General features: G+C 67.3%; 4 protein-coding genes across 5 annotated transcripts; 1 reads left to right on the forward strand and 3 right to left on the reverse strand.

Annotated features, from left to right (window-relative positions):
* Positions 1–1,004: 1,004 nt before the first annotated feature.
* Positions 1,005–3,036, reverse strand: DNAJC22 (DnaJ heat shock protein family (Hsp40) member C22). The gene is made up of 3 exons (XM_038171701.2): positions 2,932–3,036; positions 1,451–2,267; positions 1,005–1,258 (listed from the first exon to the last, which is right to left on the reverse strand). The coding sequence occupies exons 2-3, from the start codon at positions 2,231–2,233 to the stop codon at positions 1,079–1,081; spliced, it is 963 nt and encodes a 320-aa protein (XP_038027629.2). The 5' UTR covers positions 2,234–2,267; positions 2,932–3,036; the 3' UTR covers positions 1,005–1,078.
* A 7,138-nt stretch (positions 3,037–10,174) lies between these two features.
* On the forward strand, positions 10,175–12,727 carry C1QL4 (complement C1q like 4). The gene is made up of 2 exons (XM_038171709.2): positions 10,175–10,850; positions 12,118–12,727. Exons 1-2 carry the CDS (start codon positions 10,329–10,331, stop codon positions 12,295–12,297), a joined length of 702 nt encoding a protein of 233 aa, XP_038027637.2. The 5' UTR covers positions 10,175–10,328; the 3' UTR covers positions 12,298–12,727.
* Positions 12,728–14,758: 2,031 nt separating this feature from the next.
* Positions 14,759–18,280, reverse strand: PRPH (peripherin). Of its 2 annotated transcripts, XM_038171708.2 has the most exons (9): positions 17,879–18,279; positions 16,933–16,993; positions 16,652–16,747; positions 16,408–16,569; positions 16,197–16,322; positions 15,889–16,109; positions 15,474–15,523; positions 15,258–15,334; positions 14,763–15,152 (listed from the first exon to the last, which is right to left on the reverse strand). In XM_038171708.2, the coding sequence occupies exons 1-9, from the start codon at positions 18,247–18,249 to the stop codon at positions 15,108–15,110; spliced, it is 1,209 nt and encodes a 402-aa protein (XP_038027636.2). In that variant the 5' UTR covers positions 18,250–18,279; the 3' UTR covers positions 14,763–15,107. The 2 variants fall into 2 exon arrangements, 1 of the variants encoding a protein (XP_038027636.2); XR_011806093.1 differs by lacking the exon at positions 15,474–15,523 and having other exon boundaries at positions 14,759–15,152; positions 17,879–18,280.
* Positions 18,281–19,450: 1,170 nt separating this feature from the next.
* On the reverse strand, positions 19,451–22,969 carry LOC119714718 (tubulin alpha-1C chain-like). Its single transcript, XM_072031877.1, has 4 exons — positions 22,859–22,969; positions 21,802–22,024; positions 21,570–21,718; positions 19,451–20,482 (listed from the first exon to the last, which is right to left on the reverse strand). The coding sequence occupies exons 1-4, from the start codon at positions 22,859–22,861 to the stop codon at positions 19,511–19,513; spliced, it is 1,347 nt and encodes a 448-aa protein (XP_071887978.1). The 5' UTR covers positions 22,862–22,969; the 3' UTR covers positions 19,451–19,510.
* Between the last annotated feature and the right edge of the window lie 4,914 nt (positions 22,970–27,883).

The following is a 27,883-nucleotide window of genomic DNA, read 5'->3' on the forward strand; positions in this document are numbered from 1 at the left end:
GAGAGGCTCGGCTCAGCCCGCCTTCCTTCGGTTGGAGCCAATCGGAAGCGAGGCGGGGGTCGGGCCGAGTGTGTCTGACCAATGAGAGGGGTTCTCGGCGCGCGGGGCGGGAGGGGTCCCAACAACCAATGCGGGTGCGCGGGTCCTGCCTTCTCCCGCCTCCCGCGCGCGCGAGGGGCGTGACCAACCTCTGGCGAGAGCCAATCGGATCCGGCCGTGGCCACGCCCCGCCTCCCCGCTCTCTCGAGGGGCGGGGCGGGGCGGGGCGGCCGGCGCCGAACGTGGACGGAAACTGCCGAGAGCCCCCGCCCCGCGCCGGAAACGCCCGAGCGCGCTCCGGAAAGTGCCGAGCGGCGGGGCGGCCAGGGCGGAGTTCGAGAGGCCGCGGGTTCGAGACCCGGGGCCGCCACCCAGGCCCCGCCCGGGTCGGGCCCTGGCTGGGGGCACCCAGTGGGGTGCGGAGCCCCCTGCAGCGCCTGGCATGAGCCCTGGTGTGACGGTTTGCACAGATCCTCTTGCAATGGTTTGCACAGACCTGGTGCAATGTTTCGCACAAGCCCTGGTGGAATGGTTTGCACAAACTCTGGTACAATGGTTTGCACAGACCCTGGTGCAAAGGTTTGCACAGATTCTCATGCAGTGTTTTGCACAAGCCCTGGTGCAATGAGTTGCACGAACCCCGATGCAATGGTTTGCAGAGACCCTGGTGCAACAGTTTGCACAGGTCCTGGTGCAATGGTTTGCACAGACCCTCTTGCAGTGGTTTGCAGAAGCCCTGGTGAAGTGGTTTGCACGAACCCCAGTGAAATGTTTTGCACAGACCCTGGTGCAATGACTTGGACGGACCCCGGTGCAATGTTTTGCACAGCCCCTGGTGCAAAGGTTTGCACAAGCCCCCATCCATCCATCCCTTTGCCGACGGCTGATGGACGCCCCCTGTGCTGGTTTGCAGGGTGCCGGCCCCAGCACCGCATCGCGCCGAGCAGAGACACAACGGCAGCAGCCTGAAGCCATCCTCGTGTTCCAGAATCCCCTTCCGCAGCCTTTGGTCTCCATGGGCTGGGGTCTGCCAGCCCCATCACCCCCCCGCGGCCCTCCTGGGCCCCGCCAGCACCTCGTAGGCCTCCTGCAGCTCGATGAAACGCCTCTCGGCCTCCTCGGCCCGGTGCCGGTTGTGGTCGGGGTGCCAGAGCTTCACCAGCTCCCGGTAGCTCCTGTGCACGTCCTCGGGGGCGGCGCCGGGTGGGATGCCCAGGACCTGGGGGCGAGATGGATGCTGGGGGGGGGGGGCAACAGCAGCAATAGGGGCCACGCGTGCCTCTGAGCCAACCCCTTCAGCCCCCACCACCCTGATACTGGCTTCTTGCACCCCGTGCCACCCCCATCCAGACCCCGTGCCCCCCTATTTAATTTCTTCACCCCCCCACACCCCCAGCACCGCATCCTGCACCTTGTAGGCTCGCTGCCTCCTCTCGCTCCAGCCGCTGGGCTCAGGGCTGACAAAACCCAGCAGCTTGGCCAGGATGCGGCCGGCACGCAGGGGCAGGAGCAGGAGCCGCTCGGCCACGGCGCGGGGCAGCGCCGGGAGGGCCCCGAGCCAACGCAACGGGGGGCCCAGCACCCCGGCGGCACCGCTGAGGACACCGTAGGCGAGCGGGGCGGCGAAGGCCAAGTAGGCCAGCCCCAGGTGGTAAAGCCGGGCCGGCAACCGCGGCCGGGGCGCCCCGGGGCGTTTATAGCGCCGGCGGCGCTGGGCGGCGATGCTGGCGGCCAAACTGGAGGGCAGCACCGCCAGCACCCGGCCCTGGAAGAGGAGGGAGGCGAGGAAGGCCGCGGCGAAGATGCTGGGCGCTTCGGAGGCCTGGTCGCCCACCGAGGACACCAGCAGCACCCCCAGCCCCACGGCCAGCGGCTGCGCCAGCAACTGCGGCACCCAGGGCAGCGCCAGCGCCGCCGCCAGCCCGAAATACGTCCCCACCGCCACCTGCCCCGCCAGCCGCAGGGCGCTCAGCGCCGGCACGCTCCCCACGCGCTGCCCCGGGGGCCCGGCCCCGTTGGCGGCGGCCACCCAGCCGGGGAGGTGCCACAAGTCCCCGAGCCAGCCGGCGCCGAAGCCGCCCAGGGTCAGCATCCAGAGCAGCGCGTGGCTGTCGCGGCCCAGGTAGAGGTGGTGCAGCCCCAGCGGCCCCCCCAGCGCCCACAGCCCGTAGGCCACCAGCAGCCGCTTGCCCATCCCCGGGGGGCTCACGGCACTGCCATCCGGCGACCTGCGGGAGGAGGGAGAGGGAGGTTGGGGGTATCAGGGGATGCCGGGACCCCCACCCGTGGGCCCCCGCCCAGTGCCAGGCCCGTCTGCGTCCCCCGTGCCCAGTCGGGGCTTGTGGGTGCCCACCCAGGAGCTGTGTACCTGCTCTGGAGCCCCTGTGCCCACCCAAAGATCCCCAAGACCCACTCAGGACCCCTCTATGCCCACCCAGGACCTTCTGTGCCCACCCAAAGATCCCCAAGACCCACTCAGGACCCTCTATGCCCACCCAGGACCCCCTGTACCCATCCAGGGATCCCCACGTCCCACTCAGGACCCCCTATACCCATCCAGGACCCCCTGTGCCCACCCAGAGATCCCCAGGATCCACGCAGGACCCCCTGTATGCATCCAGGACACCCTGCACCCACCCAGGGATCCCCAGGACCCACCCAAGACCCCCTGTGCCCACCCAGAGATCCCCAGAACCCACCCAGGACCCCCTGTGCCCACCCAGAGCCCCTTCACACCCACCCAGGCCCCCTGTGCCCCCCCCAGCTCCCCCACACCCACCCGGGGTCCCGCACGCCCACCCCGCAGCACCCACCCGGGGTCCCCCAAGCCCACCAGCTCCCTGCACGCCCACCCTCAGTTCCATGTGCCCCCCCCCAGCCCTCCAGACCCACCTCTGCCTGCGGTCCCACAGAGCTCACGGGCGGCTCCGCTCCCCCCCTGGTACGGACTTTGCCCCCCCACGGTGCTGGGCAAAGGGCAGAGCCGCGGCGGTGCTGCCGCAGGGATGGGGGGCATGGGGTGGGGACCCCCCCTCAATCCCCGTTCCACAGTGCTCCCCCAGTCCCACGGTGCCCCCACAACCCCATGGTGCCCCCACAACCCCATGGTGCCCCCCAGTCTCATGGAGTCCCCCCCAGCCCCATGGTGCCCCCCAATCCCATGGTGCCCCCCCAGCCCCACGATGCCCCCTCCAGCCCCTCACCCCTTGAATTCATCGATGCTCATTTCTTGGGGCTGTGCCCCCCCCCCCCCCAGCATCTTCCAACCCCCCTTTGCAGCCCCCCCCAACATTTCCCCCCCCCCTTTTTCCTCCACCGCCGTGTTTGCTCGGCTCAGCCGCTGCGGCCTCCAATTTGGGCTCATTCATTATTAACGGCCCCCGCCGCCGCGCTGTTGACTCAGTCGCTCCCTGAGCGAGGACTCGGGCTGGGGGGGGGCCAGGAGCGGTGACCCCTTCCTCGCTTTTTCTTCCCCCCACCCCCAGTGCACCCCCCCCGCGCTTAAATTCAGCGTGGTTCAGGGATGGGGGGGGGGATGCTGGGCTCCTGGCTCCCAGGGGAGCCCCAGGATGCGGGGAGGGGGCTGAGATGCTGCCCCCCCCCACCCTTCAGCCTCCCCTTAACCCCCCCAGCTGCCCATCAGGGCTGACAGCGGCCCCCCCCCCGCTGCCCACCCCGCCTGGCTGCCTCCCTGACAGCGGCTCCCAGCGGGGCCGGCCCCACGCTTGGCTGCTCTGCGCCCTTGTTGGGGTGGGGGGGGGGGCGATTTTTGGGGGGGTGATGCACTGGTGGGGGGCTGCAGGACCAGGCGTGACACCCCCTTTTCCTGGCTGCCCCCTCCCCCAGTAACTGTGCCCCCCCCCCCCCACAACCTCCCCCTTCCCACCGTGCTGTGGCATGGGATCGATGCTAGCGGGGAGGGGGGGCACGGGGGGGGCTCGCCTGCTGGATTGATTTCTTTAAGTATCTGGATTTAAAAATGTCAAATTTGGCTCTCGTGTGCGTGGAGCTGGGCGGTCGATGGGGTTGGGGGGGTTGGGGGGGTTTAGGGGGGGCCCCCCCTTTCCACTCCTGGCATTGGTGTCGTCACCAACCCCCCCCCAGCACAGGGAGCTGGGGCCCCTCTGGGGCTGGGGGCTCCGGGGGTGTCCCAGCAGTAGGATGCGGGGTGCCCCCCCCCCCCCCCCCACGACGCCCGTTTTTGGGTGTGATTGGAGCCATTGATCAGCCCGGGCCACCGGCGTTTAAGGCATCGATTTTCGGAGCCTTCCCGCTAATTGAAACATTTGTCATTGCCTCGTTCGGGGGGCGTCCAACTGGGGGGGGGGGGGATGGGGGGGGCTACCCCCTGTGGGCTGGGTCCTGAGTGGGACCGGAGGCTCCCGGCCACCCACGCGGCTCCCCACGCGTGTCCCCTTGCACACGCGTGTCCCAACACCCGCTCACGTCCCCACGCACACGCGGGTCCCCACGCGGGTCCCCGAATCCAGCAGCGCGCCCCCCACACATCCCCTCCGCCCCCAAAAACCGCTCATCCCGCACCCGGGGGGGGGCACGCGCGTGTGTTGGTGCACGCGCCCCGCACGCAGCCGCAGGGCTGGTGGAAGGCATCGGATGGCGGTGCCGAATGTCACGCTGCCTTGTCAGTTTGCTGGTAATTAATGCAAACTCCGGGGCCGGAGTCCCTCCGGACTCGTACATCACTGCCAGCGCCGGGCTGCAGAGCAGCCCCTTTACCCAAGTGCTGTTATTAGGGGAATTTTATATGTATTAGCTGTTGATGCACATTAATACATTAAAAATGTCAGCGGTGGAGGCCAGCTAATTGTCTGATTTAAATGTCTATTTGTCAGCGCCCGGCTCAGGTAGGCATGAGGCGAATCTGCAATGAGCCCCCCCCGGCCCCTCCGGCGCGGGGCGCGACACCGGGGATGGGGGCGAGCCCCCAACCCGCGACCACCACGAGGGCACCGGGGACCCCACGGCAAGCGGGGAGGGGGAGCGTGGGGTGAGGGGGGGGCGGCGAGAGGGACCCCGCGGCCCGGCCGCCCGCCTCGCCGGCTGCCTAATTGCCGCCCGGCCGGGATGGATTTCTCCGCCCGACGTCCCCGGAATCCTTAATAAATGCCGCTTGTCCAGAGAATTAATCCGGGGCGGCCCGTAGCCATCCATCTCCGCACGCGCTGCCATGCCGTGATGGACGGCCCCGGCGATGACTCAGCCCGGGGGGGGCCGTGGGGGGGGCTGTGAATTCCCCCCCCCCTCCCTGTGCTGGGAGCCCCCGGGCTCCCCAGGGACATCCCCTCGCTTCGTCCCCTCGCTTCGGTGATTGCTGCTGCCCCCCCCCCCCCCTCGCTGGGACCCCCCCCGGCACCAGCCCCATGGAGCAGGGGGTGTGGATGAGCCCAGGTGGCTGCCTTGGGGTGGGGGGGGGCACGACCCCCACCCTGTCCCCCTGGTGTCACCCACCCCCTGTCCCTAAATCCCCCTGTCTTGAGCCCTACACAGCCACCAGCCCCGTGCTGCTCCGGGGCCATGCCCAATTAATAACATCCCTGCCGCCTCATCGGCAATTAGCAGCAGATGCTAATGAGCCCGGGGGCGGGGGGGGGGAGCAGGAGGGGGATGCCGGTGTGTAGGATGTGCTGGGGCACGGGGAGCATGCTGGGGACACCAGGGACAGGGCGCACGATGGGGACAGGGCACACATCAGGGATGGGTGCGCACTGGGGATAAGGTGCAGGGGGGGCCCTGGCCAGGCCTGGAGCACACCGGGGTGGGGGGGACACGGTGCCAGGCCCCCCGTGCGGGCAGCGGGTGACACTTTCCCCACTGGCACCACACAACGAGGTGACCTCGGCCGCTCCTGCTGCCCCGGGGACCTGTTGAGCCACGGTGCCATCGGGCATCCCCCCCCCAGCCCCCCCCAGCCACAGCCCCCCTCCCGCTGCTGGTTTATTGTCGCCGTTCAAGGACAATTTTCATCCAATTTAGGCCCGGCCCGGCGGCCCGGCTTTATTGCAAACATGCCCTGGATGGAGCGCGCGGCGCCCGGGCGCCTCCAGCCAATCTATATTCATTTGCACAAGGCTCCCTCCCGGCCCGCGCGGCGGGCGCTGACACGCCAATTTGTCTGCTGGTCCCAGCGCGGCGCCGTAATTGGGAGGGAAGCGCCTCGGCGAAGGCACGGGGAGAGGAACGGGGACGTCCCCCGGCCACCACGAGCTGGGTTCTGGGACCGGCAGCGTGCACCGCGGGCCACGGACCGTGCACGACGACGGTGCACCGTGCACAAAGACCATGCTCCGTGCGTCCTGCACCATGGCCCATGCACGGCCGTGCACCATGCACCATGACCGTGCACCGTATGCCATGCGTCACGCACCATGGACCACGCACAATGACCGTGCACCACGCCCGTGACCGTGCACCACGCACCACGCCCGTGCACCACACAAAATGTCCATGCCCCATGCACCTCGCACAGCTCGCGGCGCACCACGGCCCATGCACCGTGCGCTGGGCACGCACCGTCCGGCCCTGGGGCTTGGGGACCAGGCACAGGGGCTGGACGTGACCCCGCAGGGCCGCACATCGCTGCACGAGCCCACGGGTGCTCAGGAGCCGTGGAGGAAGATGGTGACTGCGTGCTTGCGCCCGCTGGACGATTGCACCAAGGCCCCCCCCTTGTCAGCACTGCTGGCCCTGCTCGCGGCCCCGGGGCTGCGGCTTCATGCATTTATTCATGCTCTGCTCCCCGGCACCGCTGCTCCGCCGGCCGCTGCCAGCCCCGGCTCTCATCCGGGGGCTCGGCTCCCCGTGGTGTCCCCGCCGTGCTCCCAGCTCTTGTCCCTGGAGCTGCTGGCTCTGCGGTCCAGGACGTGTCCATCACCATCCCCGTCATCCCCCAATGGCCCCCGGCAGTGTTGTCCCTGATCCGGCCTGGGGGCAGCGAGAGCAGCAGGGGGCATTTTTGGGGCGGGGGCTCACGGCCACTATGTCCCCGTGCACCCTGAGGGACTCGGGATGTCCCCACCACGGCCACTGGCACCTGCAGGACCCGGTGTGGGGCTCAGCACCACTGTGGGGCTGGATGGGGCCGAGCTCCCCCAAACCCAGCCGCCTCCTTTGGCCGCTGGGAGCTGAGGGCAGGATCCGGCCCTGAGCCCCCCGTTCCCCCCCCCCTCGGCTCCTTGCTGCCGCTCTCTCCGGGGCTGACCTTTCTCTCCGCCGCCGCCTCTATTTTTACCATCCGTGTTTGCTCTCCCCTCCCGCCCCTTTCTTGCTGTCGTTGCCAGCTGGTGCTGGGGGCCGCAGCTGCCCCCCTTGGGGTGCAGCACCGGGTGCCAGCTTCCCCCCCCCCCGAACCCAGGCAGGGCCAGGAGCATCCAGGCCCCCCAGTGTCCCCCCGTGTCCCCAGGGCGAGGACCTTTTGGCCAGGCACCCAGTCCCCACGAGCCCCCGGCGCTTGCTAATTAGCGCTTGGGCTTCCCCTCGCAGCCTCGCTAATTAATTCACTGTTGCTGCTCATTAAGATCAGCCGGCGGAGGGGGGTGGCGGTGGCGGAGGCGGTGGGACTCCGGCGTCCCCGTCCCCGGGGAGCAGCTCGGGCAGCATCGATCGTGCCCGGACCCCGTCCCCGCCGGGGGAGCTGCTCCCGCCGCTGTAATTTGTTGCACAAACATCGCCGGGCGGTTCAGGATTGCATTGATCCCCCGCATAAAGGGCCCATAAATCCATCCGAGATCCCGGCTGATGGATCGGCGCCCTTTGGAGGGAGCTGGCCAGGCCTGCAAATTTAAAAACTGCACGGATAAATTACGCGCGGGCGCTACAGCGGGAGCATCTCCCACCGCCCGCACGCCAGCATGCAACGTGCACGCGCACACACGTGTGTGCACAGGCACAGTGCCTGCTCACACGCATGCACACACACAGCTCGCATCCCTGCACACGCACATGGATGTGGAGGGACGGGCGCTGCCCCTGCAAGGACACGCGTGGCCCCTGCACACCGAAGGGAAACAGAGCCCCCCCCGGCACGGGGGTGCGGGGCTGCCCCCCCTGCACCTCGCTCCTCTCTCTAATTGCAGCTCAGAAGCAGCGGCGAGGCCGCGGGGAGCAGCCCCGGCTCCCCGAGCGTGGAGGGCGAGACTTCGCTTTGCATAAAGGAGCAAATTCAGGCAGGGCTTGAAAAGAGCAGCCATAAATCAGCTCCCCCCGTGCCCCCGCTGCGGAGGCAGCCGGGGGCTGCAGGACGCATCCTGACCCCTGCACTGTGCCTGCAGCGGGGGGACCCAGGAGCCCCCAGTGTGTGGGGGCTCTGCCCGAGTCCCTGCGGTTGGGGATCAGCTGCGTGCGCCCCCCCTGCCACCCCAAAAGCACCCTGAAAATGGGCCAGTGGCCACCTGCCCGCAGGGACCCCAGTGGGCTGCGTGGGGCTGTGTGACCCCCCCTCCAAGCCCCCCCTGCAGCCCCCTGCAGCGTGCACACAGCCGTGCCCCTGAGCCCACGCACGCTCACACCCCTGCACCCGTCTCACGCACACCAAGGAACGCACACGCACAGCAGGGCCCTGGCAAACGTGTGCCCGCATCCTGCACACACACACCTTGCACGCGCACCAGTGCAGAGCCAGCCGTGAGCATGCACACGCATGCTGCTTGCACACACACAGCTCTCTGCACACAAATGCTGCTTGCACACACGCTGCGTGCACACATGCTGCTTGCACACACACAGCCCTGTGAATGCACACACTGCTTGCACACACACACGCTGCTTGCACACACAGCTCTGTGCACACACACGCTGCTTGCACACACGCAGCCCCACACATGCACACGCTGCTTGCACACACAGCTCTCTGCAAACACACACACAGCTCCGTGCACACACACGCTGCTTGCACACGCAGCTTGCACACACACAGCCCCACGCACACACGCGCTGAGCCCTTTACACACACGCGTGCCCCCCCCATGCAGCCCCCCAACCCTGCCCCAGCACCTCCCCTGCGCCCAGCGCACTCCGGCCACGCACACGCGTGCACACCTGCACCAGCAGCTCCCCGCACGCTCACTCTCACCCCCTCCTGCGCCCCCCGGGCACCCTCCCCCCTGCACACTCGACACCCCCTCCTCTCGCTCTGGTCCCCCCCCCCCCGCCCCCGCCCCCGCCGTGCCCGGTGCCGTCGAGCGGGGCGGGCGGAGCGGGGCTGCGGGCGCGGCGCGGCGCGGGCGGCGGTCCCGGCACGTGGCTCCCGGCGCCGCGGGCGGCAGGTACCGGAGGGCACCGGCGGGATGCGGGGGGGGACTGGGACCACCGGGAACCGGGAGGGGGGACACCGGGAGGCGCGGCCCCGGGCCCGGTTGGGGCCGCCCCGACAGCCCCGGCCCCGCCGGAACCGCCCCGGGAGGCGCTGCCCGGCCCCGCCGCCGCCGGTGCGCACCGGGGAGAGCGGGGCAGCGGGGGGCGCTCCCGGGGGGGGCGCTCCCGGGGGAGGGGGTCCCGCTCCCGGGCAACTTGGCGAGAAGTTGCCCCGCGCGGCGCGGCGGCGGCGGCTCCATCCCGGCTCCGGTTACATCACCAGCTCCAGCACCGGCTCCGGTCCTGGTTGCATCATCGGCTCCGGTCCCGGCTCCGACACCGGCTCCGGTCCTGGTTGCAGCAGGAGCTCCGCTCCCGGCTCCAGCCCCGGCTCCGCTCCCGGCTCCAGCCCCGTCCCGGCTCCCGGCTCCGCTCCCGGCTCCGTCGGTGGCTCCGCTCCCGGTTCCATCCTCGGCTCCGCTCTCGTCCCCTTCACCGGCTGAAGTCCCGGCTCCACCCGCAGCTCTGCTCCCGGCTCCGGTCCCGGCTCCGGTGCCAGCCCCGGCTCCATCACCAGCGCCGGTCCCTGCCCCAGCCGCGTCCCCGCTCCCGATCCTATCCTCGGTCCCAGTCCTGCGCCCGTCCCCATTCCCATTCCTGTCCCCAGCCCCGTTCCTGTCCCCAGCCCTGCTGCCATCCCAATCCCCATCCCCATTCCCGCTGCTCTCCCCATCCCCATCCCCATCCCCATCCCCATCCCCATCCCTATCCCCGTCCCCATCCCCGTCCCCATCCCCGTCCCTCCCCATCCCCTCTCCCAGCCCGGTCCCCGCCGGGGCGTGAGGCTCAGCGGGCGGCGGGGCGCCGTCCGCCCCCCCGGCACCACCATCGCTCCCAAGGGCGACGAGGACCTTCTGGCGCTGGCTGCCTCCCGGCTGAGCCGCAGGAAGCGGGTGGCCGGGGCGGCCGTCGGCGTGGCCATGGTGCTGGTGCTGCTGGTGGCCATCCCGCTGCTGGTGCACAGCTCCAAGGCGGCCGCGCACTACGAGATGCTGGGCAGCTGCCGCATGGTCTGCGACCCCTACCCCGGCCCCGAGCTGCCCCCCGCCTCCCAGCCACCCTTCCTGCCGGGGGCCAAGGGTGAGCCGGGGCGCAAGGGCCGTGCCGGAGTACGGGGTCCCCCCGGGCCACCGGGGCCGCGGGGACCGCCGGGGGAACCGGGCCGGCCAGGGCCACCGGGACCGCCGGGTCCGGGTCCCGGGGGGTACATCCCCTCCTTCTACAGCCCCAAGATTGCCTTCTACGCCGGGCTGCGGAAGCCCCACGAGGGCTACGAGGTGCTGCGCTTCGACGACGTGGTGACCAACGTGGGCAACTACTACGAGCCGTCGAGCGGGAAGTTCACCTGCCCCCTGCCCGGCATCTACTTCTTCACCTACCACGTCCTCATGCGCGGCGGCGATGGCACCAGCATGTGGGCCGACCTCATGAAGAACGGGCAGGTAGGGGCTGGGACCCCCAGGCAGCTCCCCCCGGTGCCCCGCTCGCCCCCGGCCGGCCCCTCGCCCTGTTCCAGCCCGGCTCCTCCAGCCCCGTTTCTCCGTCCCTTCCCCTGCCCGGCCCCGTTCCCGCTGCCGGCTGCCCCCATCCCCGCTCTCCCTGCTCGCTCTCTTCGCTTCTCCATCCCGATTCCCCTCTCTCGGTTTTCTCATCTTGTTTCCTCCCATCCCAGTTCTCCCTTTCTGCTTTCCCCTCACCCTGCTTCCTCCACTCCATTCCCCCCTCCGGGCTCCCCCCACCCCCAGCTCCCCCCAGCCCAGTTCCCCCGTTCCATTTCCCCCATCCACGCCCTCCACCCCCATTCCCCACACCGATTCCTGTCCCCGTTCCCTCTTCCCCATTCCCCCACACCCATCTCCACCCATCCCATTCCCCCGATCCCATTCCTCTCCCCCCCCATCCCTTTTCCCTGGACCAGTGGAGCCACCCTGGGGTGCAGCACAGCACCCGCAGCCCCAGACCTGTGCCCCCCCCCCCATCCCCAGTACTCCCACCATGGGGAAGGGAATTTGTGCTCCCTCGGGACTGGGGGGCTCAGAGCCAGCAGGGACCGGGGTCTACCTGTAGCCAGGGGGACCGGCTGTGCCCCCCCAGCCAGGACGGATGCCCCTGGTTGCCTGGCCAGCACTGGGGGGGCACCGGTTGTGCCCCCCGCTCGGTCCCTTTGTTCACAGCCCGGCCGGCAGCTCCCTTCCCCGCCTCGCCCCGGACGTTTTCCATTTATTATGGGATAAACGAGCATCGATCTGCTGCGGTCGATGCCAGCTGCGCCGCCCCACTGGGAGCTGCCCCCCTCTCCCTGGGTGCCCCCAAAACCCTCTCCCCCCCCCCCCCCCCCAGGAAGAGGAACACGGGGCAGGGGACAGCCACCGGCTCCTGGGGGCATTGGGGCTCTCCGGCCCCTTTTGGGACCAGGCAGGGTGGGAGACCCAGCCCCAACTGCGGGGCCGTCCCATCCTGGGGGACCCTGGGTTGCGAGGAGGGGGGGCAAATTGTTCCTGCCAGCTGCTGGGGGGGTCCGGGGGGGCAATGCTGGGGTCCCTCACCCAGTTCTGCCGCAGATGGGCGGCACGACCTTGAGTGGCGCTGGACTGGGGAGGGGGGGCTCAAGCGGGCTGGGGGTGGTACGGAGCAGCTCAGCACCCTGCTCCCGATCCCCTGCTTATTATACCGGGGGTGCGGGGGGGGGGGTGGGTGCTGCACCCCCAGGTGCGGGCCAGCGCCATCGCGCAGGACGCGGACCAGAACTACGACTACGCCAGCAACAGCGTCATCCTGCACCTGGACGTGGGCGACGAGGTCTGCGTCAAGCTGGACGGTGGCAAGGTGCACGGCGGCAACACCAACAAGTACAGCACCTTCTCGGGCTTCATCATCTACCCCGACTGAGCCCCCCCCCCGGGGATGGGGTGCCGGGGGGGGTTGGGGGGCACCTCCTGCTGCACGGCCCCCACCGGCCTGTCCGCCCCCCGAAACATCCCCAGGGTGATGGGACACCCACGAGGATCCCCCCCATGCGCACACGCCCCCCCCCACGCTTGGTGCCCCACGCGCACACCATGTGCACAAACACCTCGCAGCCCCCCCTGTGCCCCCCCACCCCGCGCACACCCGCGTGCACGCTCGCACAGCGGCTCCCTGCACACCCGCGTGCACGCAGCAGCCCCCCCACGTGTAAATGCCCCCCAAATCCTGTGATTCCCCCCCCCCACTGTGTTCCACGCACCCCCGCATGCCAGCACCCCCAAGGACACTGGGGGGGGGGGCAGTGCTCTCCCGTCTGCCCCCCTGGAGCCCCCCATCCCCAAACCCTGCGGCTGATCACTGGGCTCATGTTCCCCCAATAAACCACGCTGGGTTTGGAGACGTGGCTGCTGCCTCCTGGGGACAGCGTGGGGGGGACACTGGGGACCGAGGGGGGGGGCAGTGACCCCCCTGCTCGGTGCTGGCCCCATCTGCCCGTCACCACCGTGCTGGTAACAGACTTGGGGCTGCTGGTGAGGATGATAACGGGCACCTTTTGGCCATGCTGGATGGGAAGGGCCCCCCCGGGGATGGGAAGGGCCCCCCCTTCACCATGCACACTTTTTGGGGGGGAGCACGCTGGGACCACCGCGTGCCCTGGCAGCATTTGGGGTCCCCGGGGTGGCAGGAGGATGCCCCAAAATGCCCCCCCCCCACACCACAACCCTGGACCTCCCCAGCGTGGGCACTGCCTGGCCATCGGGGGGGGGGGGGGGGGGGGTAGGGACAGCACCCATGGGTGCAGCGGCAGGGCAGGGGTCCCCAACACCCCAGCACCCACAGAGACCCCACAGCAACGTGCAGCACAAAGGAGTTTATTAGCAGCGTGGGGGTGTCCATGGGGGCAGCCCCCAGCCCCAGGGGGGGGGTGGACGTGGTCACAGCTGCCCCGGGTGCTTGCAGGGGGCCTGGGGGAGGTGGGGGGGGACAGGGGGTGGGACAGGGGGCCCAGGACCCCAAAGGTTCCTGAGCACCTCTATCACGCCGGGAAGGTCCTGCAAGTCCTGCCACAGCAGCTGCAGCAGCAGGGGCACACGCTGCGGGGGGAGAGCCTGAGTGAACAGCTCTGCGTGGGACACCCCCAGCATGGGGGGGCATCCCAGGGTGCCCCCCACCACCCTGCCCCACGCAGTCCCCTCCGGCCTGAACCCCGGGGTCCCCTCCACCTCCCCAGGCAATGTCCCCCTGCCCCTCTCCCCAGACCCCTCTGACCCCAGGTCTCCCTCCCCTCACCCAGAGTCCTTCCATCTCCCCCCCCCCCCCCCAAGAGCACCCCACCTGAGCCTTGGGCAGAGCCAGCGCTGCATTCGCCCCCCCCCCCCCCCGGCTTGTCACCCCCCTGGTGTGACAAGTGTGCAGAAGAAGCCCTCTTTGGACGCCCCAAGGCGAGACAGCAGGGATGGGATTTTTTTTTTTGGGGGGGGGGGGCAGCACTGGCACCTGTCCCTTAACCCCCCCCCCCATACAAACCAACGTTGGAGGATGCTCTGGGGGGCTCAGTGCCTGCGGGTGGGGGGCATGGGGGGGTCCTGAGCACCGACACGGCCCCCCCAGGCAGCGGGGGTTGGGGGGGGGGTAGGGGGCGTACCTGGGGTGCTGCTTTCATTCGAGGGGGGGGGCTGGCAGCGTGGATGTGCTCTCCTGGGTAAGGAGCGGACCTGGCCGTGCAGCTTGGGCGCCCCCCCGCGGTTTGTGGGGGTCCCTGCGCCCCCCCCCCCGCGCAGCTCCTGCGGTGCCCCCGGCCCAGGAGGGGACCGCGGCACCGTCCGGGTCTGCCCCCCCCCGTGCCTCCCCCCCATAACCCCGCTTCGCTGCTCACCGGGCAGGACAGGGGCCAGCACGGCTCGGGGGGGGGGGGGTCACAGTTATGGCGTGGGGGGGGCAGCACCCAAACACCTGGGTCCTGCGGGGGGGGGGGGGGGGGGGGGCACCCCCCCTGCCTTCACCGCTCCGTGTGTTTGTTGAGTATGCGGGGGGGGCTTAGGGGCGGGCTGAGGACCCCATCCCCCCCCAAAAAAAAATATGCCCCGGGATGGGTGGGCTTGGGGGGGCGCTGGCCGGGCCGTGCTCGTCCTCCCCCCGCAGCCCCAGGCGGGGACCCGGTGGTATTTGGGGCTGGGGTCCCAGCGGTGCCGCCCCCAGCCCCATCCCGGGGCTGGAACCGAGCAGCCTCGGCACAGCCCCAAGGCCGGAGCGGGTCCCGGGGGGAACGGGGCATCCCGGGGGGGTCCAGGACCCGGCTCTTCTCGCCACCGGGGGGGCCGCGTAACGCCAGGGGGGAAGGGTCCCCGGTCCCGGTCCCGGTCCCGACCCCCGGTACCGCCACCGACAGCGCCGCCTCCGGGCTCCAGCCTTTATTTGCCGCTCAAGCGCGAACGGGGACGACGGGGGGGGGCAGCACCCGGCCCCCCCCAAGGGCCTCCCTGTCCCCTGCCCACCCCCGGGGGGGCAGCACCGGGGCGGGGTTTTGGGGGGGGGGCGCGCTCGGTACAACGGAAAATCCGCCCGCGGCGGCAACGGCACGGGGAGAACCAAAGGGCGATAACCAGCGATAAATACGGGGGGGGGCACGGGGGGGCGGCCCCGCTCCCCGGCCCGCACCGGGGAGTCCAAGGGGTCCGCTCTGGCCTCCGTCGGCGGGGGCAGCACCGGGGGGGGGCACCGGGAGCCCCCCCTCACTTGGGCTCCGCTCGCTCCGTGTGCGACTCCGTCACCACCTGCTGTGGGGGGAGAATTTGGGGGTCAGCCCCACATCTGGGGGGTCAGCCCCACACCGGGGGGGGTCAACCCCGCACCGGGGGGGGGTGCAGCCCCCCGCTGCTTACCTGCCCGTCCCTCGTCTCGATGGTTTTGATGAGCAGCATCCTCCGCACGGGGCTCGGCACTGGCTCCAGCTCAAGCACTGGGGCATGGAGAAGCCGTCAGCCCCCCAGCAGGACCTCGGGGTGCAGGTTGGGGGGGGGGGCACGGCCCCAAAGGACCCTCTGGGGGTCCCCATTCCCCCAAATCTGGGCTCCCCCCTCAGCCCGGCCAGCCCTCACCTGAGCTTCTGGTGCTGAAGGAGGCAGCGGGGTGCAGGGGGAAGGTGGCCCTGGGGAGGGAGAGGGCGGTGAGGGGGGTGCGTGGGGGGGTCGCGGTGACCCTGTCCCGTGCTGAGCCCTCGGCTGCGGGAGGAGCTCGGGGCTGGCGGCGGCAGCAGGGCTGGGGCAGCTCCCCTGCCTGGAGAAATTCTCAGGGAACTTCTCCCAGCGTGGCAGCGATGCGCGGAGCAGTTAAATTCCATCACAAGGGGGTGACCGGGGTGGGGGGCGACCCTGTTCTATGGCCGGGGTCTGCACGGCTGCACCCCGTAGGGCTCCCAGTGCCGACAGGGACACGAGGCCACGGGTGCTGCTCCCTCCCTCGTGTCCCAGCCCGAGTGCTGCCCTCCCCAGCGGGACCACCGCGGCCCCTCACCGGCTCTCCTCGCCCTCCAGCAGCTTGCGGTACGTGGCGATCTCGATGTCCAGGGCCATCTTGATGTTGAGCAGGTCCTGGTACTCGCGCAGGTGCCGCGCCATCTCCTCCTTCATGTGCTGGATCTCCTGCTCCAGCCGCCCCACCACGTCCTGGTAGCTCCCGATCTCCACCCCGAACTCGTCCTCCATCTCCCGCATCTGCCGCTGCAGCGCCTCGTTCTGCGGGGAGGGGGGGAGAAGGGGTGGCAGGGGGCTGTGGCTGGTCCCTGCGTGTCCCCCCCCCCCCCCGTGTCCCCAGGTGCTCACCATGCCCTTCAGCCCGTCCACCTCGCAGGTGAGGCTCTGGATCTGCCGCCGGGACTCGTTCATCTCCTGCCTCGCCAGCCGCAGCGCCTCGTGGTTGCGGTTGGCCGCGTCTGAGAGATCGGCGAACTGCGGGGACCATGGCGGGGGTGTCAGGGCTGCGGGGGGGGATCCCGCCCCCTCCCCGTGTCCCCCCCCCCATGTCCCCGGGTACCTTCGACTTGTACCACTCCTCGGCTTCCTGCAGGTTCTTCACGGCGATGCTCTCGTACTGGGTGCGGATGTCGCGCAGCGCGGCCGTCAGGTCCGGCTGGCGGAGCTCCACCTGCACCTCCGCCTGCTGGCTCTGCGCGCTCACCTCCAGGTCCCGCAGCTCCTGGGGTGCCACGGCACGTGGGAGGTCATTCCGGCATCCCCCCATCCCACCCCCCTCGCCGCCCCATAGCCCTGGCCCCTACCTCCTCGTGCAGCTTCTTCAGGAAGCCGATCTCGTCCATCAGCAGCTCAATTTTGCGCTCCAGCTCCAGGCGGGACAGCGTGGCGTCATCCACGTCCTGCAAGGAGAGTCCAGGCTAAGCCGAGGGGAATACAAAAGGAACGGGACCCCCAGGACCCCCACCATGTCCCCCCCGCCCTTGGTCTGTGCAGCACGGGGAGCACCCGGTGCATCGCCAAGACTTTGCACAGAGGCACAGGGCTGTGTGGGGTGAGTGGGGGCCGGGGACCCCCACCCGCTCACCTTGCGGAACAGCACGAGGCTCTTCTCCGCATCCTCCCGCTTCTGCATCTCATCTTCCAGCCTGGGGGGCAGCAGCGGTGAGAAGGAAGGAGGGGGACGGGGTGCAGACCCCCCCCCCGAGCCTGCCACTGCCTGGGTCCCCCTGCACAGTGCAGAGGATAAGGGAGGAGGAGGAAAAGGGGCCCCACAAGCCCCTCGCACCCCCCAGCTGCAGGCAGCTCCCCCCCCCCCCCCCCCCGCAGAACCCACAGACCCCTGGGGTCCCCCACCCCAGTCCCTGTTGCAGTGCCCTGGGGCAGGGCCCCCACCCCCTTGCAGCCCTATAGGATCCCTCACTGGGACCTGCTCCTCCCCGGGGGGCCCACCTCCACCTCTAGCCCCACCTCCTCCCAGTGCTCGTCCCAGTTTGCTCCCATTGCGTCCCCTCCTGCAAGGCGGGGACCCTGCGCCCTGCCCTGGGCCCCACCCTTCCGCAGTGCCTCGCTCCCCCCCAGCCCCTCCCGTGCATCCCCACAGCTTTCCCCAGCGCACAGCGGCTGCACCCCCTGGAGCCTCCCCAAAAGACCCCCGGTTCCCCCCAGAGCACCGCGCTGCGTGCCCCGGTCCCCTCCCCAGCAGCCCCGGCGCCCCCCGCCCCCATCCCCACTTCACTCCCGGGGTGTCTCCATCACCCCCATCCCGGTGCCTTCTCCAGGGCGTCCCGGGGCACCCCCCGGTGCCCACCCCAATGTTCCTTGGGGCACCCCCAGCTCCCCATCCCGGCGCACGTCCCTGTCACCGGGACACTCCCGGTCGTACCCAGCGCATCCCGGTTCCCCCCCCAGGTCCCTATCCCGGTTCACGCCCCGGTCCCCACCCGGGCGCATCACCCCTCGCCCCCCACTCCCCAGCGCCGCCCCTCCCGGGCCGTTCCCCGGTCCCCCCCGGTGCCGGGCCCGCCGCCCACCGCTGCCGCAGCCCCCGCAGCTCGGCGGCCAGCCCGTCGCGCTCGGCTTGGAGGCGATCGCGGTCCCGGCCGAGGCGCTGCAGCCGGTCCCGCAGCCCCCGGAGCTCGCCCTGCACCAGCCCCGCGGCTCGGGGGGCGGCGGCGGCGGCGGCGCGGCCCAGGGCGGAGCGCAGGGCCCCGTTCTGCCGCTCCAGCGCCCGCACCCGTTCCAGGAACGCCGCGAAACGATCGTTGAGCGCCGCCAGCTCCGCCCGCTCCGCTCCCCGTGCGGCCGCCGCCTCCGCCAAGCGCCCGGGAGCGGCGGAGACCGGGGCCGGTGGGACCCCGGGGGCGCGGCGGGGCGCGGGGGGGGCGCGGCTGCCTCGGTCCATGGCAGCGGCGGGGAGGCGGCGGCGGCCCCGGGCTCCGGTCGTTTATAGCGGGAGGCTGCTCCGCCCCGCCGGGGGGCTCCGGTAGCGAGAGGACGGGGCTGCGGGCGGGGGGAGCGCGGCCCGCCCCCGCCTCGGGTTGCGGGGAGCGCCCCGGGGGCGCGGGGAACGATGGCAGCGGGGGGTTGGGGGGGGGCGCGGGGAGCGGGGCCGGGAGCAGCGGGGTGCGGGGGTGCTGGAGAGGTGCCGGGGGGGTGCACGGGCAGGAACCGCGGGGGGGTCCCTGACATAGTGTGGGGTGGGGCTGGGGGGGACACAGCTGCCCCCCCCCCCGTGGGGCTGCAAAGGGAGATCCATTCGGACTTCTGCAAGGCTCCTCAGAGCCCCCCCCCAGCTGGGTGCCCCCTGCCCAGAGCGCTGCAGGCCCTATCCCCAACAGCCAAAGGAGGGGGCACCCTGTCCCCCCCACACCCCCCCGGGGCCGTGACTTGGCTCCTGCAGAGCCGCCATGCACAGGGGCAGCGCTGAATAACGGGCCTTGGCCCCCCTCCATCCCCCCCTCCCCCTTCCCGGGCACGGCTGCAGCAGGGCGGTGCTTTACGGGAAGCGGCCGGGTGCTGCGGGGGGGGGGTCTCCGCTCCCCACCAAGCCCAGCAGCCCCCCCAGGCTCTGCAGAGTGACGCCAGGCAGCCCAGGAGCTGCGACGCCACGTAGGGCCCGTCTGCACCAGCGCCCTGGGCTAAGCCAGCCCTGCCCAGGGCCGCATCCTGCTCCCCGCCCATGCACCAATGCTGGAGGGCATCTGAGGACCAAGGACTGGTGCTGGAGGGCATCTGGGGACAGCCCCGGCCCCGATTAGGGGCAGGGTGCGAGGTACCATGGGGCTTCCAGGCATCCCCAGGGGTCACCCCCAGGGTCCCCCACCCGTGTGGCAGCCCAGCAGGGTTCCGGGGAGCCCCAGGGACGCCATATGGCACAGGGGAGGGCTCAGCCCCCAGTCCAGGCGCTGTGCAGACAGCTCAGCACCATGTAACCCACCCACAGTAGGAGCAGCCCCCAACCCACTCAAGGTACCCCCACCAGCCAGCATGCCCCCCTGTAGGACAGCCCCCACCCACAAGGAAGCCCCCAAAATATCGTCACCTGGGGGTCCTGCCCAGGTGAGCGTGACGCAGAGTGTTGGGACAATAAACGAGAGGCAGGGTGATGCAGGGTGGGCTTTTAATGAACAGCTCGTGGTGCAGCTGGCAGAACAGACAAGGCACTAGTACTCCCCCTCCTCGTCGCCCTCCACGCTGTCAGCCCCCACCTCCTCGTAATCCTTCTCCAGGGCGGCCATGTCCTCCCTGGCCTCCGAGAACTCCCCCTCCTCCATGCCCTCCCCCACGTACCAGTGCACGAAGGCACGCTTGGCGTACATCAGGTCGAACTTGTGGTCCAGGCGGGCCCAGGCCTCGGCGATGGCCGTGGTGTTGCTCAGCATGCACACAGCACGCTGCACCTTGGCCAGGTCCCCCCCGGGCACCACCGTGGGAGGCTGGTAGTTGATGCCCACCTTGAAACCCGTCGGGCACCAGTCCACGAACTGGATGGTGCGCTTGGTCTTGATGGTGGCGATGGCGGCGTTGACGTCCTTGGGCACCACGTCCCCGCGGTACAGCAGGCAGCACGCCATGTACTTGCCGTGCCGCGGGTCGCACTTCACCATCTGGTTGGCCGGCTCGAAGCAGGCGTTGGTGATCTCGGCCACCGACAGCTGCTCGTGGTAAGCCTTCTCGGCCGAGATGACGGGGGCGTAGGTGGCCAGGGGGAAGTGGATGCGTGGGTACGGCACCAGGTTGGTCTGGAACTCGGTCAGGTCAACGTTGAGGGCTCCGTCGAAGCGCAGGGAGGCCGTGATGGAGGACACGATCTGGCCGATCAACCGGTTGAGGTTGGTGTAGGTGGGCCTCTCGATGTCCAGGTTCCTGCGGCAGATGTCGTAGATGGCCTCGTTGTCCACCATGAAGGCGCAGTCGGAGTGCTCCAGCGTGGTGTGGGTGGTGAGGATGGAGTTGTAGGGCTCCACCACGGCAGTGGACACCTGGGGAGCCGGGTAGATGGAGAACTCCAGCTTGGACTTCTTGCCGTAGTCGACCGAGAGGCGCTCCATGAGCAGGGAGGTGAAGCCGGAGCCGGTGCCACCCCCGAAGCTGTGGAAGACCAGGAAGCCCTGCAGCCCTGTGCACTGCTCAGCCTAGGAGGAGAGATGGAGGGGGTTTGGAGCAGGTCAGCCATGGCTTCGTGCCCTGGCACAGAGGCAGCTGGAGCCTCGTGTCTGGAGCCAGCCCGCGGGCAGCGTGCTGCAGCCTTTGATGTGCCAGGAGCACCCAGGGCAGAGCCGGCGGCACAGCAGGTCCGGCTAACCACGGCGCTGGCCCCGGCGTGGGAACCGAGGTTCAAAGAGCTCAGGGCAGCCGCACCAGTCCAACCAGCCCCACTGTGCTGGTCTGGCTGGGACTGGGTGAACTTTCCCTGCAGCAGCCCATGCTGCGCTGCGCTCTGCACGTGGAGCTCGAACAGCAGTGGTGTCCCCCCAGCGTTGTCTCTGCTGCTGAGCAGTGCTGGCACGGCATCAGGATTCCCTCTAAGCCCCCCCTAGAGCCAGCAGGCTGGGGATGGGCAAGAGGTGGGGAGGGAACATCAGCAGGGCAGCTGTCCTAAACTGACCAAATGGATATTTCATGCCATATCATGCTTCTTTCAGCAATATAAGGTGGGAAAAGGAAGAAGGGAGGGGTGGGCTCTTGTGAAAACATCTGTCCCCTGAACATGTGTTGATGCCCTGCCTTTTCCTTTATTTGTTTCCTATTTCTTCCTTTAATTAAATTATCCTTATCTTACCCCATGAGTTGTTTTTTTCCTTTTCTTCTCCCCATCCTCTTCTGAGGAGAAGGAGTGAGAGAGCGGCCGTGGTGGAGTTCAAGCTGCCCAGCAATGTAAAACCACCACACCCACCCCAGCACCCACGCCAGGGCTGCACTGCCCACGGGGTCCCAGCCTCCTGTCCTGACCACAGCACAGCCGGGTTTGGCACCAGGCTCAGACAGGGCCCCGGGGCAGGCGTTGGGGAGGGGACAGCCCGGAGCCAGGGGACAGCCCGGACCTGTCTCCCCTGTCCCAGCCCCCCCAGGGCAGCCCCACCTGTTCTCCCCAAATGATGCATCCCAGCGTGCTGATGGAGCGAGAAGGACGTGCTCATCGCCTCCTCCTCCTGCTTCCCATTGTATCTGGTCCACCTGGGGCTGGGCATGCCCCCCCAGAGACCCCGTGGGACCCCTCACCAGCTTGCGGATGCGGTCGCGCACGGTGTCGATGATCTCCTTGCCGATGGTGTAGTGCCCCCGCGCGTAGTTGTTGGCCGCATCCTCCTTGCCCGTGATCAGCTGCTCGGGGTGGAAGAGCTGCCGGTACGTCCCCGTGCGCACCTCGTCTGCGGGACAGCACCGGGCACCCCGTTAGCACCGGGCACCCCCTCGGCACCCACCGCCCCCCACCCCAACTCCCCGCTCTCACCGATCACCGTGGGCTCCAGGTCCACGAAGACGGCCCGGGGCACGTGCTTGCCGGCCCCCGTCTCGCTGAAGAAGGTGTTGAAGGAGTCGTCCCCCCCGCCGATGGTCTTGTCGCTGGGCATCTGCCCGTCGGGCTGGATGCCGTGCTCCAGGCAGTACAGCTCCCAGCACGCATTGCCGATCTGCACGCCCGCTTGGCCCACGTGGATGGAGATGCACTCGCGCTGCGGGGCGCAGGAGAGGTGTTCGGGGGCTCGTTCGGTTTGCCCCCTGCTGCAGCCCACCCGAGGGAGCTGGGCGCAGGGCTTTTACCCGTGGTTATGCCCAGAGCTTGCTCCCCAACACCCCCCCAGGGAATTCCCCCTTCCACCCCGCTGGGGTGTTGCGATGCGGAGCTCGCCTGGCCCCGGTGCCTCTGTAGGGGCCGGATCCTGCCCACCCAGCCCGGCATCGCCAGCCCTGACTCACGGCGGCTCCGCGGCGCCACCGGTGCCGGTTCCACGGCTCGGGGCAGGGCGAGAGAAAACTCTGAAGACTTCGGGAGCGTGGCCCCGATGCCAGCGGGAGCCTCCCTCTGGCCCCATCCGGCTTCACCCGGGCAGAGCAGGGCGAAATGTGGGGGCTGCCCCCACGCGTGACTCCCCCCTCCCCATGGGGAGCGCTCCCAGTGCCAGGGGGCCCGCACCCCACAGGGGGGCTCTTGGAGTGGGCTCCCCTCTACCTGTTGAGCCCCAGGGTGCGCGGTCTTGGGAGGGGGGGGCAGACCCAGGACCCACGCGGGGCGCCCCAAAACCGAGGGGACGGGAGCCCCGGGACTGCCCACGGGGACTGAGCCCCTCCGGGGGTCGCTGCCCAACCTCCCCCTCCCCACACCCGGCCCTGCGCCTCCCACGGCCCCCGCGCCCCTGCACCCACGCGGGACACGCGAGACCCCGGCCCCCCTCGGGGCCCGGCCCCACGCGCTATCGGGAGGCACGCGGGGGTCCGCAGCCCCCGGAGCCCGGCCCCACTCGGGGCACGGGGGGGGGTCCCTTCTCCGGCCCCCCCCCCCCCCTCACCATGGTCGCTCACTAGCCGGTCGCCTGGGAGCCGCGGTGAGAAGATCGCGGGGGGGGCCCCGCGGGGCCGCGCGTTATATGGAGGGGGCGGGGCCTCGGTGGGCAGGGCACGGGGAGGGCGGGGCCACGCCCACCACGCCCCTCCAGGCCCCGCCCCCGGTCCGAAAGTCGGGGGAGGCGCGGGTGGGGAATTTGGGGTGGATTTGGGGGGCTCTCTTTGCTGAGAGCACAGGTGTATTCGCCTTTGAGTGGGAAGACCCTGAAACGGGGTGAAAGCAGCAATACAGACAGACAATTTTACCTCGGGGTCACTGATTTATTTGGGTGAATTCTAGAAAAGATTTTGGATTGACTCCAACCTCTGGAGGAGGCGTTACTGTTCCCATATGGGGATGATCTTTTATCGTCAGGACAGGAGAAAACGTTAACAAGCTATTAAACTTTCTGGGAAAACAGGGCTTGAAAGTATTGGATAATAAATTAAAATTCGTAGAAAGAGAAGTCAAGCATTTAGGGCATCTAGAAGAATAAATAAATCCAGAGAGGATTCAGGGAATTGTTGAGCTACCCGTACCCAAAACTAAAAAGAACTAAAAAGTTTTAAGAGAAAGAGGTTTTTAAGGAATTCGGAGTCACAAAGTCCAAAGGAAAGTAGATACTCCCTAATGGGAGAGAAACGTTGAATAAAGTGCTAATGAGGCAACTATTAACTGTTTTACATCAAGAGGGTCACTGAGGAATTCCAGCAATGTGTGATGCTGTGCTGTGGCTATGTGTATGTGTAGGACTATATAGGCTCTGGCTGAACAAGTTTGCAGGAGGTGTGTAGTTCATCAAAAGTTAAATAGGATAATTATCTGCAATCAGCCCAAAGGGGGTGAGAACCAGGAATTCAACACTTCCAAAATGTACAGGTAGATTTTACAGAACTCCTTAGAGTAGGTATATTTAAATGCTTATTAGTCTCAGTAGATCATTTGTCAGGGTGGGTGGAAGCTTTCCCTTCAGTGTCTGCTGCTGTGAACACAGCAGCTAAAGTAATTCTAGAACAAATAACTCCCAGGTATGGAGCTGTTGAAAATATTGACTCTGATCAAGGAAATCACTTTATGTCAGACATATTGCAAGGGCTAATGTGGACTCTAAGAATTAAGTGGAAATTTCACGCTCCTGGTCATCCTTCCTCTTCTAGAAGGGTGGAGAGGATCAGAAAGTAAAGAAGCAATTGACTAAGTTCTGGAAACTCAGCTTCCCCAAACAAAGTGCTTACCTTTGGCACTTCTCCGAATTCAAACTGCACCAAGAAAAGATGTGGGAGTTTCACCACATGAAATATTTGGAGTGCTGTACCTGGACAAAGGGAATGAATTACCTCAAATTGAGACAAAAGATGCTTTTCTTAATAACTGTTTTCTTAAGGATTACTCGGGCTGTCATCCTCTTTGTCATCTCTCAGGACCTGTGGATCATTAGCGCAAACCCCACCTTCGGAAGCCCTGATCCATCCATTCTGAGCAGGAGATTGGGTTCTGATACAGACACGGAGAGAATCAATGCTGCAACCCGAGTGGGACGGACTGCTCCAAGTGCTCCTGATTAATGAGGTGGCAGAAAGAATGTCAGAGAAAGGGTGGACTCCTTATACCTGGGTAAAAGCATCAGATAACCCCGATACCTGGAAGACTGCCTTACCAAATACTTTTAAGGTTAAAATTGTTAAAACTAACTATTGTAAACCTTTAACTTCTCTCTAACAAACTCTGTTTGTCTTCCGAAGCCAGGTCCAAACTGATATATTTTCTCATTGCATTTCAAAGTTGATCCAAAAATTCCTTAGGGGTTTCTTTTGGACCTTGTTGGATACTATACAGGGTTGAATGATTTTTAGCTTTCAGAATCAGTTCTCAATTCCCAATTTAATCAGATTTTGGTATTTGTGTAACCATTTATAATTTCTGGGGTGATTAGGGTCTCAGTGGGGGTCGATCAGGGTAATGCAATAGTCTACAGTTCTCTGAGTGGTCCCATTGGCAATCTGAGCTCATACATGAACTCAGGCTGTCTTAAGAATTAGCTGCTTTTCTCTTTCCATCATCTCCCCCAACATTAAATGAATGTCTCCCTAGTCTGGACCCTGATTTTTTATTTTATTTTTTCTCTCCATTATGTCCACCATTGGTTACAATACTTAATTAATGTCTCACGATTAACATTTCTTCCAGGTGGCCCACCAATGTCCTTCCAACAGGCCAAGATACAACCCAGAGGGGTCTTTTTATTGATAGTACTCAAAATTCTTCCCATTATGATGTCTTTTCTCAATCTCTTACACTTCGCCCTCTCTGGCCATATTCCTCGTGGCATAGTGGAGTCGCGGCGCTGCGTCTCACTCACAGCACAGTCACACAATCACACAAAGAGGCCCCTTACACTTATTCATACCAGAACATATAGCTTAGAACAATAACCAAACTCATTTGTATCTTAAATTGTGAACCGATAACCGTTTGCCTCAGATCTTTATCAACCCTTATAAGTCAAATGCTAATACACGGTACTGGACTTCTATAACAGATGACAATACTTATGGCAATGCCAAACACAGCTGCTGCTGTTGTAGCTAGGAGAACCCAAATTACTGTTCCACAGCCCTTATTCTGCTATCTTATTTCATAGATTTCATAGATATTTCATAGATTCCACAGAACATGCCATATACCACATACCCTGCTACTACCTTACGGGAATTCCCTACCCAGGGCGAGCACCAGCATCCCCCTCTTTACCTGGTGTAGGACATCTCCTCACGACTTACAGATATCTCCTCATTTTACAACAGCCCCCATCCGTCTGTGCTGGTCCTTGTCTGTCCCTGCGGTGATCTGAACGAGCAGGGGAGTCCTCCCGAGAACTCTCGGGGGCGCCCAGAGGAGTCTCGTCCTCAGCAGGTCCCACAGCCGGACAGAGAGGGTCCCCCCTGGGGGGGTGCCAGATTAATTTGGGGGGATAACTCCCCCCAGCTTGCGCACCACAGGTTAAGGGCAGTGTGCTTCTGAGTGGGACAAATACAGATTCATCCCAGTGAGGCTCTTGCATATTCATGAGTTATCCAAAGACTCATTACCATAAGTTCCGGCCCCTATTCGCATGCGTACTGGGAACCTTGGGTGGTCGTCTGGGGTGCTCTGGTGGTCTTTTGATGAAGGCCAGGAGTCTTCCTCGCTGCTGAACTTCCGATCCTTCCTTTTTCAGACTTGGGCAGCCACACCAGTTGTTGCTGGTCCTTTACCTGCGCGTACAGCCTTTTTTGGGGTCGTTATCATGCAATTGGGCTGGCGGAGACCTCGGAGGAGGTCTTCCATCCTTGACCTTGTTCCCTGGCCCCACCCCCGCCCCCGTGGGAAGCCCCTCGGGCCCCCCCTCGGGCCCCCCCCCGCGCCGCCTCCCGGCCGCCGCCGCCTTTGTTCCGCCGCCAGCCCCCGGGGCGCTCCCTCCGGGGCCGTTCCCTTTGGGGCGTGGTGGGCGGGCCGGGGGGGGGGGGCACACAACGCTTCCACCCCCCCCCCGCCCCGGCGTCTGGCCCTGGGCTGGGGCGGGCGCGGTCCGGGGTCAAATTCCCAGGGACCGGGAACGCGGCAGCCCCTGTGCCCCCCCCCCCGCCCCCGTGCTGGGGTTTACAGCGGGGTCACCGCCTCGTGCCCCCCCCCCCCCCCCTTCTACCCTATGGAGGGTCCTGGGAGCAGCGGGACCCTGCCAGACCCCCACATCCCCCCGGGAACCCCTGTGCTGCCCCCCCCCAAGGCTGTGCGCAGCCCCCTCTTCTCAGTGCCATGCACTGGGTGCCCCTTGCCCCCCCGTTGTCCCCCCCCCACCCCCCCATTTTTGGTGCTGTCTCACGCGTGGGTCTGGAGCACCCAGTGCCCCCCATGCTGCCCACCCCTCGAAACCAGCGCCATCGGAGCCCCCTGAGATGGGAACCCCCCCCCCCCATGGGGATGTGCCAGCTGCGGCATCACCACCCTGGCTCCCCCCCGGTTCCCTCCGACCCCCCCCGGCTCCCCCCCCGGCTCCCCCCCCGCAGCCACCTCCCCACGCCTTTATCCCAGGCTTTGCCGCAATGCGGTGCCGCGGCTGCAGCCCCCTCCCCACGCCCAGCAGACGCAGCCCCCACCGCCACCGCTGCAGCCCCGCAGCCCCCCCGTCTCCTGACTACCCCCCCCCCCCAGCTCTGGCCCCCTGCCCCTTTCAGACCCCCCCCCCCCCCCCGTGTCCTTTCTGTTGTGGCTCCCTTGGGGGCTTTGTAGTGCCAGCAGTGCTGGGGGGGGGGGGCACGGAGCACCTTGGTTGTGGGGACACACTGTGCCCCCCCCCATGGGGATGGGGTCCCCAGCAGCTCCATGGGGGCCCCCCACACCCAGCTCTTTGAAGGGGGGGGCAGGCTGGGTGCTCCCACCCCTGCCATGCCCCCACCACCCCAGGGCCCCCCCATCCTGCACCCAGGCGAGGAGCAGCCCCGTCCGTCCGTCTCAGCGAACCTGTCACATCGATGCTCAGGGGACAGACAGACGGACAGACAGAGCCGGGGGGGGCGGCTGGCGGCACGGGGGGGGGGTCACACAGAGCTGAAAACCTCAGCCCCGAGCCAGCGCCGGCTTCTCAGCTCCGGGCTGCACCGGGGGGGGGAGTGTGGCTGGCCGCTGAGGGGGGGCTGGCTCATGGGGTCCCCATGGGGACACCCAGATGTGGAGGGGGGGTCGGACTGGGGGCTCCGGGGGGGTCTCGTGGCCTCTGTGCTCGGTCATTCCTGGGCTGCAAACACGGCGGGGGCCCAGCAACAGTCACCAGGAGCTGCCACGTTGCTACCAACAGTCAACAGAGCACAGGCGGCCGGGAAGCGGCTGGGGGGGGGGGGGGCGGCTGGGACCTGGGGGGGGGACCCTGAGAACTGGGGAGGGGGGCTGGGAGCTGGGGGACAGCAGCGAGCGGGGCCAGCCTCCCCCCTTACCCCTCAATCAGTGCACATAA

Source organism: Anas platyrhynchos, chromosome 34, assembly GCF_047663525.1.
Source record: "Anas platyrhynchos isolate ZD024472 breed Pekin duck chromosome 34, IASCAAS_PekinDuck_T2T, whole genome shotgun sequence".
NCBI classification, from domain to species: domain Eukaryota; kingdom Metazoa; phylum Chordata; class Aves; order Anseriformes; family Anatidae; genus Anas; species Anas platyrhynchos.

Coding starts and splice junctions, on each gene's coding strand:
- DNAJC22 (XM_038171701.2), bottom strand. CDS start 2,233: ATGGGCAAGCGGCTGCTGGTGGCCTACGGGCTGTGGGCGCTGGGGGGG. Junction 1,259..1,450: donor GGAGGCAGCGAGCCTACAAG/GTGCAGGATGCG, acceptor TCTCGCCCCCAG/GTCCTGGGCATCCCACCCGG.
- C1QL4 (XM_038171709.2), top strand. CDS start 10,329: ATGGTGCTGGTGCTGCTGGTGGCCATCCCGCTGCTGGTGCACAGCTCC. Junction 10,851..12,117: donor ACCTCATGAAGAACGGGCAG/GTAGGGGCTGGG, acceptor CTGCACCCCCAG/GTGCGGGCCAGCGCCATCGC.
- PRPH (XM_038171708.2), bottom strand. CDS start 18,249: ATGGACCGAGGCAGCCGCGCCCCCCCCGCGCCCCGCCGCGCCCCCGGG. Junction 15,524..15,888: donor CTGGAGGGCGAGGAGAGCCG/GTGAGGGGCCGC, acceptor CTCCCTCCCCAG/GGCCACCTTCCCCCTGCACC. Junction 15,335..15,473: donor CTTCAGCACCAGAAGCTCAG/GTGAGGGCTGGC, acceptor TCCATGCCCCAG/TGCTTGAGCTGGAGCCAGTG.
- LOC119714718 (XM_072031877.1), bottom strand. Junction 21,719..21,801: donor CCTGGAGCCCACGGTGATCG/GTGAGAGCGGGG, acceptor GCTGTCCCGCAG/ACGAGGTGCGCACGGGGACG. Junction 20,483..21,569: donor GCGACCGCATCCGCAAGCTG/GTGAGGGGTCCC, acceptor CTCTCCTCCTAG/GCTGAGCAGTGCACAGGGCT.